Source organism: Delphinus delphis, chromosome 14 (genome assembly GCF_949987515.2).
Source record: "Delphinus delphis chromosome 14, mDelDel1.2, whole genome shotgun sequence".
NCBI lineage: Eukaryota > Metazoa > Chordata > Mammalia > Artiodactyla > Delphinidae > Delphinus > Delphinus delphis.
The window spans coordinates 67,437,564-67,454,176 of NC_082696.1; the positions used below are offsets into that span (position 1 = coordinate 67,437,564).

At 42.9% G+C, this 16,613-nt stretch overlaps 1 protein-coding gene across 2 annotated transcripts; it reads left to right on the forward strand.

Moving 5' to 3' along the window:
- Positions 1 to 7,839: 7,839 nt before the first annotated feature.
- On the forward strand, positions 7,840 to 9,258 carry CNR1 (cannabinoid receptor 1). Of its 2 annotated transcripts, XM_060030608.1 has the most exons (2): positions 7,840 to 7,905; positions 8,002 to 9,258. In XM_060030608.1, the coding sequence occupies exons 1-2, from the start codon at positions 7,840 to 7,842 to the stop codon at positions 9,256 to 9,258; spliced, it is 1,323 nt and encodes a 440-aa protein (XP_059886591.1). The 2 variants fall into 2 exon arrangements, with proteins under 2 accessions (XP_059886591.1, XP_059886590.1); XM_060030607.1 differs by having other exon boundaries at positions 7,840 to 9,258.
- Positions 9,259 to 16,613: the final 7,355 nt, after the last annotated feature.

Genomic DNA, 16,613 nt, shown 5'->3' on the forward strand with positions numbered 1-16,613 from the left:
GGCCCGTGAGCCATGGCCGCTGAGCCTGCGCGTCTGGAGCCTGTGCTCCGCAACGGGAGAGGCCACAACAGTGAGAGGCCCGCGTACCGCCAAAAAAAAAAAAAAAAAAAAAAAAAAAAAAAAAAGGTTTAAAGCAGCTCCAAACCTGTCAATATCCAATATGGTCGCCACTAGCCATATGTGGCTATTAAGCCCTTGAAATGTGGCTAGTTCCACCTATTGAAAGGATAATATTTTGTATGTATTGAGTTAAATAAAATATATTATTAAAATTAATTTCACCTTTTACCTTTTTCTTTTTACCCTCGATAATGGAAATTTTAAAATTGCCTATGTGGCTTGCATTCCATTTTTAAAAAAAAAATATTTTGAAGCTATAAATCAAGCTCATAAACTACTAAATAAAGTATGTTCCAGCCTCTTACCTTGACAAATATGCCTTCACGAGGGCCTGCAAGGCCAGGTTCAAATTTAGAATTTTTGGCCTCCTTGGAGTTAGACAGCAAAACATGACGGTGCGGGGGAGCCAGCTTTGCCCGCCCCCTTCTGCTCCCAGCCACACTGCACCACGAGGACACACGCATGCAGGCACACGCATGTGATCGGCCCAGCCTGCCCATCCTCACACCGCTTCCCCCACAAACAGCTGCCTCCGGCGGCCTCCAGGAGGACAGACCCCAGGAGCAAGCCCACGGAGTTCCTGGAATTGGAGGAGGGTGACTCTGGGAGGGCATCTCCTTGACCCCATCGGGGGGGGGCCCAGCTGGAGAGGCTCTGTGACAACGAAAGTATGATACCCTCTATAAGGTACACTCTAATTTCAGGGATGTTAAAATGTGAAAAAAATGTGCATTTTTTTAAATTTAATTTTTTGTTGAAGAATAATTGACTTACAATGTTGTGTTAGTTTCTGGTGTACAGCAAAGTGTATCAGTTATATATATATAACTGATATATATATATATATTTCATATTCTGTTCCATTATGGTTTATTACAGGATACTGAATATAGTTCCCTATGCTATACAGTAGGACCATGTTGTTTATCTATTTTATATGCAGTAGTTTGTATTTGCTAATCCCAAACTCCTAATTTATCCCTCCCCTACTCCCTTTCCTCTTTGGTAACTGTAAGTTTGTTTTCTATGTAAGTCTGTTTCTGTTTCATAAATACATTCATTTGTGTCATATTTTAGATTTCACGTATAAGTGATATCGTATGGTATTTGTCTTTTTCTGACATACTTCACTTAGTATGATAATCTCTAAGTCCATCCATTTTGCTGTAAATGGCATTATTTCATTCTTTTTTATGGCTGAGTACTATTCCGTTGTATATATGTGCCACATCTTCTTTACCCATTCATCTGTTGACGGACACTTAGGTGGCTTCCATGTCTTGGCTATTGCAAATAGTGCTGCTATGAACACTGGGTGCATGTATCTTTTTTCTTTTTTTAATAGATTTATTTTATTTGTTCATTTATTTATTTATTGGCTACGTTGCGTTGTTGTTGCTGTGTGTGGGCTTTCTCTAGTTGTGGCGAGCAGGGGCTACTCTTTGTTGCAGTGCAAGGACTTCTCACTGCGGTGGCTTCTCTTGTTGGGGAGCACGGCCTGTAGGCACGGAGGCTTCAGTAGTTGTGGCACATGGGCTTCAGTAGTTGTGGCTCACGGGCTCTAGAGCGCAGGCTCACTAGTTGTGGCGCATGGGCTTAGTTGCTCCGCAGCATGTGGGATCTTCCTGGACCAGGGCTCGAACCTGTGTCATCTGCATTGGCAGGCAGACTCTTAACCACTGTGCCACCAGGGAAGCCCCGCATGTATCTTTTTGGACTATAGTTTTCTCTGGATATATGCTCAGGAGTGGGATTGCTGGATCATACGGTAACGCTATTTTTAGTTTTCTTGAGGAACCTCCATACTGTTTTCCATAGTGGCTGCACCAACTTACATTCCCACCACCAACAACAAAAAAAATGTGCATCTTATATTGGATGTCCAGCAGCCTTCTGCATTCCATTTTTATCAGACAACACTGCTCTAGAATCAGAATATCTGAGTTCATTCTGGCTCTGCCCTTACTAGCTGTGTGAATGGCAAATTACTTTACCCCCTCTGTGCCTTTCATCAGTAAAATGGAGATAATAATGGCATCTACCTCACAGGGCTACTGTGAAAATAATTTGATATACATCAGAGGCTCAGAGGGCCAGCTGCACATAACAAGCTCTCCATATGTGCTTAAAAGGGGAAAAATCAGCAAGACTTAGTGGTCTACCTGATTATAGAGGCTGAGGAGAGGGAATCCAGGGTAAGTGTGGAGTGTGAGCTTGAGTGACTAGAGAGATTATTCACAATACTGTAAGAAATGTGAAACATGACATGGCTGCATTATTTGTAATAGTAAGAGATGATAAATAAGCTAAACCTGTGTCCATAGGAGGCATCTATGAGTATCTAACAGATACTCAAGGCAGCTGCTAAATGAGGAGGTTTTGTGTACTGATGTGGAACTGTCTTCACATATACTTTTAGGTGGAAAAGCAAGGTGCCAAACAGTACCTATATTAGTATTTGTTAAAAAGAAAAGAAAGAGGGGATAAATGTATATATATTTGCTTGAATATGCATGGAATATCGCTGCAAGGAGTACCAAGAAACTTCTTGCCTCTAAGGAGGAAAACTGGTTGGCTGGAACATCAGAATGGGAGAGGTTAGGTTGACTTTTTGCTGTATATCCTTTTGTACGTTTTGAATTGTATGAATGGAATATAAATAATCAAAATGTCAGATAAATTAGGTTTTAATTAGGCAGTGTGAAGGGAGAATTAGTTACTTGAGAGAAGATGATTTATGGGATGGAGATCATGGACTGGGCCCCAGTAGCTGCCTGGAAATGTTGGGCTCAAACTTTGATCTTCAGGCCAAATGTCCACTGAACTAATTACCTTTCTCTCTTCTAATTTTAAGAAAAGGCAAATATATATTATTAAATCACGGCTTTCATGGATCAGTTAATAAAATTCAACTGCCACTGTATTAGGTTCATGGGAAGATTTCGAAGTGAGCCCAGCCTCCCCCATCCCCCCTACGCCTGCTATCATGTTATCAGGTCAGTGAGTCACATAAGAAAAAAAAGACGCCAGTCCTGTGCTTGGAAAGCACATTCTAGTTATGGAAATAAATATGTAAACTTATGCATAAATGCTATGATGAGGTCTATAATAGAGGGGAAAACTGGGGGACTAGTTCTCCCTGGTGCAAAGGGCAGGTCAAGGAGGTAAAGATAATTTATCTCAGAAAGACAACTTGGAAATGAGTATTTCAGACAGAGGGAGGGGTAGGAGGAAAGGAGGAAGGTGTGCAAGCGTGATTCAAGGAGCAGGGAGCCATCTCCCGGGCCAGGAAGCTGTGTGTTTCGATATGGGTGGCAGTTGAGAAGCAAAAGTAAGATTTGAGGATGTGCCAGGACCATTAACGGCTCCCACAGATTGTGGCTATCTTCTGTGTCCTACCTATTCCATGAACACTTTCCCATATAAGTGGAGTTGTTGAGCGAATGTAAGTTTGCACAAAGAGCAAACTTGACTCAAGAGACACAGCCCAGGGGTGGGCACATGTACGACATTTTCTGGAAGAGCCGAAGATGTGAGAGAGGATATGACAGACAGATGGCTGAACAGGGAACTTGAGGACACTTGAGCGTGAACAGGTGGAGCCAGGCTGAGCTGGGGACTCAGGAGAGATTGTAATAGAGGAACCAGGAAGCGCAGGGCAACCACTGTGGCTGTTGAACTTCAGTCTTCTATTTCTGCATCCTTTATTTTTATATCCTCCACAACTAGACAACCTCCCCGGGACACCTGGCTGGGCTTTACCAGACTCTCAGTGGACACTGGGTGTCCCTGTGTGGTCTGTGCACTAGTGTTCCTGCCTCTGGCTGAGCAGTTCCCAGCCCTTGTGTGCCTTGCCCTTTGCCAGTGTGGGAGGGTGTGCAGAACCGGCTCAGAGAAGAAGCAGTTAGTTCCTGAGTGATGCCAGAAGTTAGCCGTGGACGATTCGGGGCCCTCGGTTCGGCGGTGCCTCCGAACTGTCATTGCAGGCGATGCTGACCGTGCGAAAGGGCCAGAGGACCATGCAGGAGCCAAGGGTGCCCTCCTGACTCACCTGTCATGCTTGCTTTGTTCACCATCCGGTAACATATTGCCCGTATTCTCCTTCACCTCTATCTAGCCAAAGTCGGCTGGGTCATGTGGCTCATTCCGTGAGTACTTAGGCTAGGTAATCACTACACAGGCAGCTTTCATTTACAATGTCAGCTACCTCATCTAAATAGAGCATTTTTCTAGCACGAATGGATCGGGCATCTATTTAGGATAGATACCCTGATTCAAGCTACATGCTTATTTATTCCCATTATGATTGGGTGACTCCCTCCCCCACCTTGAATAGGAAAGGGATTTTTTTTCTCTTTTGAAATACCTATAGTCAATCAACCAGCTTATGTAGGGCCCCCTGCTATACACTAGGCATTATATTAAATGCTATGAATAAACACTAAGATAAATAAAATTCCTTCCCTCAGTGAGCTTACTACCTAGTGGGTGGGAGGGAGGGGCAAAACAGATGCAAACACGGAGAAATATTAGAATATTTGGTAAACACCATGGACACCATGGTAGAACTCTATCTGGCTATTCTAGGAGCCCCAAAGAGGGTATGATGGGAGCAGAGGAGCTACATCAAACTGGGGGAAGGAGTTGACCAGGTGGAGGAAGGGAAAGGGTGTTTGCTCAGAGGAGTGTGCAAAGCAGTGGAAGCAAGAGCACCAAGTTGAAAAGCAATGGATTCGGTGTGTTCATGGAACCAAATTATCCGGTATAGTGGCGAGTCCAGGAATGGCGAGAGGAGGGATGGAGAGACAGGCAGGGGCTAGACAACCCTGGGAAGGAAGCCTTTTACTGGACTTCATCCTATGGGTGTGGGGATGGAGGTAGAGAGCTTTCCTGCTCAGGGAGAACAGAATGTGGAGAGCTCTGGGCACAAGGGAGTGAGGGTCAGATCTGAAAGGCCCTCAGCTGGGCTGACACGGATGGCAGAGAGAAGAGCTGCGTGGGATGGTCTGGAGAGCATGGGCCTGAAAGGGAAGCCTCGTGAATGAACTTGAACTTGGTCTTTAGGGCACAGAGGTTGAAATAGGGGAGTGACGTAATCAGCCGCCTGTTTTATGAAGATCACGGCAGCAGCTATTTATTTGGCAAGTGATCAAAAGGGGATCAGTCCAGGGCTTCCCTGGTGGCGCAGTGGTTGAGAGTCCGCCTGCCGATGCAGGGGACGCGGGTTCGTGCCCCGGTCCGGGAAGATCCCACATGCCGTGGAGCGGCTGGGCCCGTGAGCCATGGCCGCTGAGCCTGCGCGTCTGGAGCCTGTGCTCCGCAACGGGAGAGGCCACAACAGTGAGAGGCCCGCGTACCGCAAAAAAAAACCCAAAAAAACAAAAAACTGGCCACGTGGTTGGCACTCGGGTTCTGGTGAGCAGTGATGGTGGCCTGGACTTAGAGGTGGCAGAATGTGGGAACTTGGGCCACATTTAGCATGTTGTGCCTATTCCCGATTACCAGACAAACAGAACAAAAACCGCATCATGACACTTCAGGTATTCATTAAAATTTTTTTTCTGTGTCTCCGTGTCCTGCCTCCACCCACATTAATTCTACATACTCTTGGCACAAACATCCTTTCCTTGGGGAAGCCGCCTTCAACCCCCAGACGGCTGCTCCCACAGCATCCTATATGTCCCTGACTGTAGCTGTTACAATGCTTTCTCATACTTACAGGGTCAGCCTGTCTCCTCTGCTACATTGAACTCCATGTGGTCAGGGGCTCTTTCCAGATACTGTTCTGTTCTTAGTGCCTAGTACAGTGCCTGGCATATACTGGGTGTACCACAATTTGTTGAATGGATGAATAAATGAATTATTAATTCAGATAGGTGGGATCTTTGTATTTTAGCAGGAGGATTCAGAACATTTTAATGGGATCCAAGCTAATGCCTATCTTTTCCCCCCTCAATACAGTGTGATATTTTTAGGAACAACAAAAAGACAATTAGTGAGTAAAATATTGGCTTTGATGATTTTTAAAATGATTGTAGATATCACTCCATACTTCTAATATTTCTTCTTTATTTATTTATACTGAGATCATTGACATTGAACATTGTCTTAGTTTCAGGTATACGACATCATGATTTGCCTCTCCCACACACCTTGAAGTGGCCCTTTTATCGTTTGTTGTGAAGTGTCATTCAGCTGGTTTTCAAGTCTTTTTCAGAGGGAATTGTTCCATTTGTAGCTGTAGATTAGGTGGGCCTCTGGGAGGAGGGGGTTCTGGATCTTTCTACACCGCCATCTTGGACTGCCCTCAGTATTTCTAATATATAAGCTAAAGAGCCCAATAGCCACATTTTAAACAAATATTTATAAATAGGAACACCAATTCTCTGGCCATTTATTTTGAAACAGAGGCAAATTGCCTTGCTGAGAATTGAAGAGCCCTGAAAATCTGGCCTCTCCTCTCAGCCATCCTTACTTCCAGTGCCATCCACCTGGAAAGGCCTGGATGATCGGGTCTTTCTCCCGTCCTCCAGTGTGTGCTGGTGTCACCTCGCTGCTCATGGAAGTCGCTGTCTGGAAGCACGGTCCATTGTGACTACTTTCCAGTGTTAAAGATCTTGTTCTTCCCGGGAGCATCAGTGCAAATCTACCCTTCGTAACATTTTTCTTGGCTGGTGTAGACATTCTAGAAGTTCACCTCAGCCATGGCTCAGTTCAAACATCTTCTCTGGGTGAGGAAACTTGCCCGATGGAGTCAGGGCTAGAACCTGGATCTTCCCATTAAGGCCACTTGCTTCCTACAGTTCCCAGCAATGTCCTCCTCCGCCTTTACACTGAACACACAGGCCACACGACTCAGTCCTTGACTCCACACTCTGTTGTTCTTTGGTTGTGTTATATGCTCACCTGTGTGACAAGGCATGTGACAAGGCAGTAAAGTCTTTAAGAGCAGAGATTGTGTGACATGTGGTTGCTTTCCCCACCAGCATCAGGACTCTGTGTGTGTGTGTGTGTGCGTGTGCGTGTGTGTGTGATAGTAGAAGCCAGGTGGCAGACACTCCCTAACACAGCCACACCCAAGACACATTGCTTTCGCTTGACCACCAGACCCTGGAGGTCCACGCGGGCCTCACACAGCGACTCAAGTCCAGAGAGCTTAAATAATGAAAGAAATGGATGTGTTGGGTGTGTGCCCTACCTCACCAACTTTTGACAGCTTTTCTTGTTTTTTTCCTTCCTTTTTAAATCTTAATTGCGTTTTTATTTTTATTATGGTATATTTTTCTGTACATTGATCAAATGCGTGGCTTTATTTTATTTATTTATTTTTTCGCTGCTCTGTGTGGCTTGCAGAATCTTAGTTCCGTGACCAGGGATCTGAACCCACGCCCTCGGTAGTGAAAGTGTGGAGTCCTCACCACTGGACCACCAGGGAATGCCCTGGGAAGCTTTTCTTTAACTGAAAGATCGACACATTTTGTTGACAGAATCGGACAAGGATTTTACCTATGTTCAGAGACAGGAATGAAATAACACAAGGGGACATATTTGGGATGTTTACCATCGTTCTTTTGGGGGGCGGGGGGCGAGTTGTTCATGTGTTTTCATTCTCCCTGTTCTCTCCCCATTCAGCTTATCTGTTTTCCCTCCCATCAGGGTTTCCTGCTGCGGGGCTCTTTCTCCGTCACTGTGAGTGTGGCCTAATCGAAGACAGAGGGGATGAAGTCCATCCTCGATGGCCTTGCAGATACCACCTTCCGAACGATCACCACAGACCTCCTCTACGTGGGTGCCAATGACATTCAGTACGAAGACATCAAAGGCGACATGGCATCCAAATTAGGTTACTTCCCGCAGAAATTTCCTTTAACTTCCTTCAAGGGAAGTCCCTTCCAAGAAAAGATGACTGCGGGAGAGCACCCCCAGTTAGTCCCAGCAGACCAGGTGAACCTCACCGAGTTTTACAACAAGTCTCTGTCCTCCTACAAGGAGAACGACGAGAACATTCAGTGTGGGGAGAACTTTATGGACATGGAGTGCTTCATGATTCTGAACCCCAGCCAGCAGCTAGCCATCGCCGTGCTGTCCCTCACGCTGGGCACCTTCACGGTCCTGGAGAACCTGCTGGTGCTCTGCGTCATCCTCCACTCCCGCAGCCTCCGCTGCCGGCCTTCTTACCACTTCATCGGCAGCCTGGCCGTGGCAGACCTCCTGGGGAGCGTCATCTTCGTCTACAGCTTCGTCGACTTCCACGTGTTCCACCGCAAAGACAGCCCCAACGTGTTTCTGTTCAAACTGGGTGGGGTCACAGCCTCATTCACGGCCTCCGTCGGCAGCCTGTTCCTCACGGCCATCGACAGGTACATATCTATTCACAGACCCCTGGCCTATAAGAGGATCGTCACCCGGCCCAAGGCCGTGGTGGCGTTTTGCCTGATGTGGACCATCGCGATTGTGATCGCCGTGCTGCCTCTCCTGGGCTGGAACTGCAAGAAACTGCAATCCGTGTGCTCAGACATTTTCCCTCTCATCGATGAGACCTACCTGATGTTCTGGATTGGGGTCACCAGCGTGCTGCTGCTCTTCATCGTGTACGCCTACATGTACATTCTCTGGAAGGCGCACAGCCACGCCGTCCGCATGATCCAGCGCGGTACCCAGAAGAGCATCATCATCCACACGTCCGAGGACGGCAAGGTGCAGGTGACCCGGCCGGACCAAGCCCGCATGGACATCAGGCTGGCCAAGACCCTGGTCCTGATTCTGGTGGTTTTGATCATCTGCTGGGGCCCCCTGCTCGCAATCATGGTGTACGACGTCTTTGGGAAGATGAACAAGCTCATTAAGACAGTGTTTGCCTTCTGCAGCATGCTCTGTCTGCTGAATTCCACCGTGAACCCCATCATCTACGCTCTGCGGAGCAAGGACCTGAGACATGCGTTCCGGAGCATGTTCCCCTCGTGCGAAGGCACCGCGCAGCCTCTCGATAACAGCATGGGGGACTCGGACTGCCTGCACAAACACGCCAACAATGCAGCCAGCGTCCACAGGGCCGCGGAGAGCTGCATCAAGAGCACGGTCAAGATCGCCAAGGTGACCATGTCTGTGTCCACGGACACGTCTGCCGAGGCTCTGTGAGCCAGACGCGTCCCTGGCAGCACAGGAAAAGAAATTCTCTCTCTCTCTCTCTCTTTTTTTTAAAAGCTCAAAAACCCAGAAGAGTCTGTCGTCTCATCGGTTATATTTTTTTAAGTTGACCGCGCTCAGTGAAAAGGTGATTGTCACCGTGATCAGTTTTCAGTTCTCTAACGTTTCCATAGTGTAGGTCCTCAAACTCAGTTCTCCAGGGGTTTACGGTGAAGAAAGGCTGTTGTTTAAGGGACGGGAAGGTCCTTCAAAGTCTCAATGAAATAGGAGAGAACCTTTGGCTACACAATTGGAAGCCCAAATACCCATAGAAAAAGGCCATCAAATGAGTAATGCCTTTGTAATCACAACTTTCATTATAATGTGAAATGTACTTGTCCGGAAGTAATCAGAGATGTCCATTTTTACAACAGTTATAGTACTAAAGTAAAGCTATTTTGTAAAATGTAGTGTGTCCTGTGAGATGTGTATCAGTGTTTACCATGTGTTATTTATATTTGTCTAGTCCAGCAAAACTGCAAGGTGGGCTTCTACGAGAACAATGGCACATAAGCAGTGGATATATGCCAATGAGACCACTTTTTAAAACATTACTGCCCATGATGTAACTTTAGAAACCTTAATATTTTTTTCAAATATCTCTATTTAAATTTGACATTGAAATAACCATAAAGGTTTATTTTTCTGTTAATCCAACAAGAAGAATTTGAAGACTGTCCAAAGTCTTGAGCAGAATTCGTTGACACTTAAAAATTTCTTAGTCCAGCATTTTCATACGAGGACTTGTGTTATCTTCTGGACTATAGCTGTTCTGTTGGGTGATGGATTACAATCAGAACAGAAGAGAGACTGCATGTTGACTTTGGCTGACACCTCCGACTTTCTTTAGACTTTAGCTCTTACTGGACCTCTTAAGACAGCATGTGTCAATCTTAATGTATGTTGTTATCACTGTGCAATTGCTGTTTTCTTGAAGAGTATTGCATCCTTATATTCCAGGTTTAAGTAGATTTCATGCCTGGGTGGCCAAACAACAGTCTTCATTTTTTCTTAATTGAAAAGAAGTAGTGTCTGGATCAGTAAAATTATACTGTGTGTGAGTGTGAATATAAATGTGTGTGTGTGTGTATGTGTGTGTGTGTGTGTGTGTGTGTGTTTCTATCCTGTAACTGTTCTAGTAATGTCCTAAAGTGAGAAAACTGTGACCACGTGTAAGCTGTTCCCCTTGCTGCACTCTTGCACATGAATTCAGTTTCTAAAATTGAGTTCTTCCGGAAATCTAGTTGATAAAAATACTGACCATAAGCCTTCAGAACCCTCTCCCTTTGAAATTGGGTCAAGTAGTACTAAACTGACCTTTAGGTATTTCACAAGACCAGCGTTTAGCAAGGAGTCATCTATAATGAGCCTTCAGGTCAAGGTCTGTGTTTACAGTGTTCATGTCGGGAAATGGGAGTGTTTTGGTTTCTGAGCACCTAATATTGATCAAGTCCACGGAGATGTAAGTCATTATAAGGGAAGTAGCTCTAAAATAAAACCCTCCAGTGGTAACATATTTTAGTTGTGTGTGTAGGCAGCGTGATCCCAGTTTAAGTAGCACTATACTTTGCTCACTGCAGTGGGACTACCAGATCCGGCTTATGTGGTAAGAAGACCTATCAGACGGTGGGTGAGACAGAAGAGGGCAGTGAGGACCTGACACACTCGTGATTGAGGCCTGGATGTCCTACGGCTGCTTCTGCGCTTCGTGCAGATGCCCTTGGTGACAGCCCAGCGCCCAGCTTTGTCTGTGTAGGTTTGGGCTCTTTAAAGAACAGGCCTCTCCTCTGTTCCTGATTAACAAGAGGTGCTAAAGCATAAACATGAGCATGGCTTGCTTTCTTCTTACGCCCCGTTTCATACTCCTTAATGGTGCCACGGGTGCTCTGAATTAGGCCCTTTCCCAGTAAGCACTGATAATGCTTAAGAAGCCACCTGACTCTGACAAATTTTACTTACAAACTATCTTCTCCCTAAACAGATAAAGCATGGCTTTTGCAGGACCAGGAGGCCTGCATAGCCTGATGTAAAGCAGAGAGCTAGCATTTATCTGGTGATTGCTAGCTATGTGGTACCCAAGCAGCCTGATGGAACAATGTCCTTTCTTGCAGTGTAAGGCTGAATGTGGCTTGTGGGCCAAGCTGAGATGCCTTTAATTGTCTGTACGGCTCGAACCTGCCTGCTGGTTCCCTCACTTTACCTCTCTGTGATATGCAGATGATATGCTCAGTGTGCTAGAGGATTAATAAGATCTCTTTAGAAGAAGAAAAGATTATTTATGAAAAAACTCACCAGGGTCTAGTTTCCATTGAAGAATTGCCACTCTTTTGTTCTAAATTACCCTGAAGATTAAGCCACACATCTCAGAGCTCACTAGGCAATACCAACGCTCTTCTCACAGCTATGAAGACCTGGTGAAGAGGAAATTCTTGTTATTGGTAGAAAAATTCCAGGATTCATTTTTGAAACTGTATTTGTGTGTATGCAATGTAGATTTTATAGTGTGTTGTGCTTATAAGATCTCAGTCATATATAATAAATTAAGGGACAACGGGGCTGACAGCACTAAACTTGGTGCTTATTGATATTCTAAGAAATATCTGTGAAATATCATCATGTATGTGTTACACCACCTTCATTTTAAAACATTTAAATGAGTTTGATTCACTCTGATACTTTTAATATCATTTCCTAACCCAAGTGACTCAAATGTTCTCCCCAATGAATATACTCATTAGCATTATTATTCAATAGTGTCATTCATTAATTAGTCCCTTAATGAGACCCACTGATTGACATATAATTTAGGTTGCAGTAAGCTTTATAAGGTCTACCTGCAGAGTTATCTGCTCTCCTCTGAGGCTGACATATGTGTCCTGATCTTGCATTTCACCATCCTATATGTCTTTAGATAGGGCCAAATGCCAACCTGCTCAATTTCTTCAGAGTAATGATGAGCCTTTCAATCCCAGACTAACAGTTTTCTTTAGAAAAGAAGGGCTGTCTCCAAGAACCCCTAATTTTCCACTCGGTATGAAATAAATGTAAAAGAAACACAGATCTGGAAGAAGCTACAGACATATGCCTACACTTGAGATGATCCCCAAGCCTCCCGTCACTTTGAGTCAGGTCTATGTGGCATTAAGTGTCATGGAGTTTTGGCCGTCTAAACCCACACTGCAGGAGACAAGCCCAACCTCCAGATGAGAATTTTGGCCCTTGATGAGTGGCATTTTAGTTACTGTCCTCTTGATCGATTTCTGCCATCCCATGTCTGTAAAAGAGACCACCAATATCATGAGCAAAATTAGATGTCTCGTGTTCTAACTGTATATTTGTATGATATTTTAAAATCTCCTAAATGCTGGGCAACGGCTATTAACAATTGTCTTGCACTGGCCTTCTGATGAAATGTTAACAATGCCTATTGTAATATAGACAAAACATTTTATCTACTGGTTTGGGCTGAATGTATGTAAATAGGTTTTTAAAAAGTCAGATGTTTAAGCAGTAGCCTACAAATCAGTAATTTTCAGATAGGAGAGTTTCCTTACATTGCCGTGGCATCCTAAAAGCTATCTTCACGTAAACTTAGTGTACCAGGCCTGCTGAGGATCCAGAGTGCTCAAGAAAGGAAACCTTTCCTTGTAATAATATGAATTAAGATACCAGATGATCTGGATTCTTATTTCCAATGTTTCAAGTGGAAAACAAAGCTCTTTATTGTCTGTAAATCAAACATGATTACTTTTCCTCTTAGAAGAATATTGTATTGTTAGATGTTTGTTGAGCTGGTGACATCCTTGCAACCGCTGCAATATCTTTGTTAGTAATAAAACTTTGTACACAAGTACTAGTAAGATTGTTATTCAATGTAGCTTCAGTCATTAGATTACTATAGTGAAGTAGTACTAATGTAATATTTACAATGTATTAAGCCCACGCTATATTTTAGTTCAATGATGTAGTTAAATTGTTATTTATTCAAAGAGAAAACATCCCATCATGTCTATTGTCCGAAGTTACCTGGAATCAAATAAAAATTCTAGATTATCACAAAGAACATACAGTGTTTTTGAATTCTGCCTTATTTCACAGTCTGCTGTTAAAACACTTGGGGTTTAAATTCTAAAAGATTGATTTGTTCCCCAAAAGCAATGAAGACTTTATTTGAGAAATGGGTATAGACTGGATTAATATATTAATTTTTAACATAGGAAAAACATGCAAAAAACCATCATTTACATAATAAAGGACAAAAGCCTGCCATACCTTTTATGTCATTATTTAATTAAAGCATTTAATGATTTTGAAGTAAATTAAAGCAAATGTACTATTCTCAATGTATAAATTAAGTTGGAACATAGCAGACAGTAAAATATATAAATTTAAAGAATTTATAACATACATTTGGAACCATGTGAAAAAGATAATTACTTTTCACCTTAACTTATAAAAACAAATTTTTATCTGAACAATGAGAAAATATTTTGAAATTGTTATAATGAAGTATCAATAAAAAAGCATTACAATTAAGTTTACACAGTATTACTGTCTGAAATAAAGTATGTTCGTAGTCAATTTTGAAAGAAGACTTTAAATTTTTCAAGTGATGAATTGACAAATATTTGAAAATAGATTATCTTTATTTTCTTAATAGCTATAATTAAAACTCTTCATTCTTCTTTTATTGAACATTGTAGTTAACTGCATGAGATAAATGCTTCTAACAAAGAGCAAATGACGTGTTCTTAATTCTTAAATTTTATACTGGGGTTTGAAGGGAATAAGATACTTATTTCAATATCTTCACAAACATCTTGAAACTCAAAACTGATACCAATCAGTAATATATGTTGCCATCTATATTGAAATATACATTAAGAATGATGTAGAAACAGAAAACCAATTGAGGTATGCAAGAAGCGCCACAGTATGCCCCCACATGGTTCCAACTGGAAAAATGTCACCATCCTCTTTAGAATATTCTATGGCAAGTGTTTCTCCTGGTTTGAAGGTGATAACATGTGAAGTTCTTGGTACAGTCTTGGAATATAGAAGGTGAGCAATACACATTATCTTTGTTCGTCAACTCCTTGTCCCTGGAATGCTGGTAAGGGAAGTTTGGAGTGTACATATCTGATTAGTTTAGGAGGTGATGAAATGTGCAGCATGGGTGGGTCTCTGAACATCTCAAAAATACAGGTTGGGTTACTTGTGAACTACTTCACAAGTTGCTGGGTAAGGCTGAGTAATGAATATAGAGGATTATAGGATATATAGTTCCCTGTGACATACCCAAAGGGAAAGAGAGTGACAGGAAGGAATGACAAATGGAATGAGTAATTAAAGTATACAGTTGCAATCTCGGATTAAGAACCAAATGGAATTCTGGGACTCCCCAGTACTAACTGCAGCACCTTATTCATTGCTTTGAACATGGATGCGCAAATATTTGTAGAATAATGGAATAATTTTTCTTTTAACTCTAAGAAATTAGATGACGAATGCAGCACTTCAGTTGTTTATTTTAATAATAACAATAACAGAATTGTTCCCATCTTTGGGTAAGCCTGATCCATTTGAAAATGTTTAAGTGCTTACTACCTAGCACACAATCTTTTTGGCTAACATCAGAATCATGACAGATGTCAAAGATACCCACAAAGATATTGTGCTGGTGAGAACACTGGAGAAGAAATTATTAGACCCAGGATGTAGTTCTGGATCAGTCACTTTCTAGCTATTTGGCCTTGGACAAGCTACAACTCTGACTTGCTTTTCCCATCAGTAAAAATGCCAGTTCTGAAAATGTCAGTAGCATCAGATGATGTAAAGTGTTTTGAAGAGCTTTGAAAACTATGAAGGGCTACACCAATGTAAGTATTGGAATTAACCCGTGTTCAAATAATTCATTTTATCGTATTCAGCCAATGTCTATACCAGTCCTTTAGCTCAGGGGTCCCCAACCCCCAGGCAGCAGACCGCTATTGGTCCGCGGCCTGTTAGCAACCGGGCCGCACAGCAGGAGGTGAGTGGAGGGTGGGCGAGCGAACCAAGGTTCATCTGCTGCTCTCCATCGCCCCCATCATTGCATTACCGCCTAAAGCATCACCTCCTGCCACTGTCCATGGAAAAATTGTCTTGCACGAAACTGGTCCCTGGTGCCAAAAAGGTCGGGGACTGCTGCTTTAGTTAATAATCAGGAATAAAGAAGCTATATTCTGTTGTGCTTATGAGTGACAGGCATCGTACCAGCACTTTATATGGGCACTATATATATATATATATATATATATATATATATATATATATACACACACACACACACATATATATCTGTGTGTGTGTACAGATGTGTATGTGCTATCATGTAGGTGTCATTACCTTCATATTATAGGTGAGACAAAAGCTCAGTCAGGTAAAGACCACATAGCTAAGCTTAGAACCCAGGCCTTCTTGATTCCAAAGCCCATATTAATTTTATTAAACCGCAGTGCCTCCACTCATTCATCCATTATTTATTTAAAGCCATATATTCCACAAGTACGTGTCAAAAACTTCCCCTGCACTAGGAAATGCAAAGATGGAAACTTACCTTTTCTTACCAGAATGCCTGCTACAGATAACACCCAAAGTTCTTGTGTTTTACAGCACATTTCCACATATGTAGGTGTGGATCTTGCCCAAGTTGACATGGATAGTTAGTAGTGAGTTGAATCTCTGGAGCTCAAACCCGGGTCCTTGGGCTCCCAGCTCGGGATCTTTCCCCCTGACAACATTGCAGTGTTACATGGGATGTGCTGAGGTGCATGGTTCTAGCCAGGTACCTGTGTTTTCCCTCCTTCATTCTCCAGACAGCAGCAATTTGAAACCTTATCCAACCCATTCTGGATGTCAAAATAAATTAAATCCGTGTTCTTCATCACCTGCCTAGTATAAATCATCACTCACCTTGGGTAGCTGAAACAGTGGCTGAGAAGTTTGATTTATTTTATCCCCTGAGCTGGGTGCTACAAATATATTCCTGATCTCACTTAGAGTAACTATTTTTCCACCTCTTTGGCCACTTCCTACCACAAAGTTTTCATTTTAATTCTCTTAATTAAAAAAAACACGTGCTTTATTTTTAACTTGTATATAGAACAAGGCATCTAGGAAATAATACTCTACTAGTCAATGAAATATAATTTGTTAGAATCGTAAAATACAATATAGCAAGTATTTACTGAGAACCTGTGTTGTACTTAGCATTAACAATAATGGTTAGCATTAGCTCATTGATTTGGAGATGCAACATCTCATTT

Excerpts from the sequence above, each read along its gene's own strand:
- CNR1 (XM_060030607.1), top strand. The coding sequence starts at position 7,840 with ATGAAGTCCATCCTCGATGGCCTTGCAGATACCACCTTCCGAACGATC.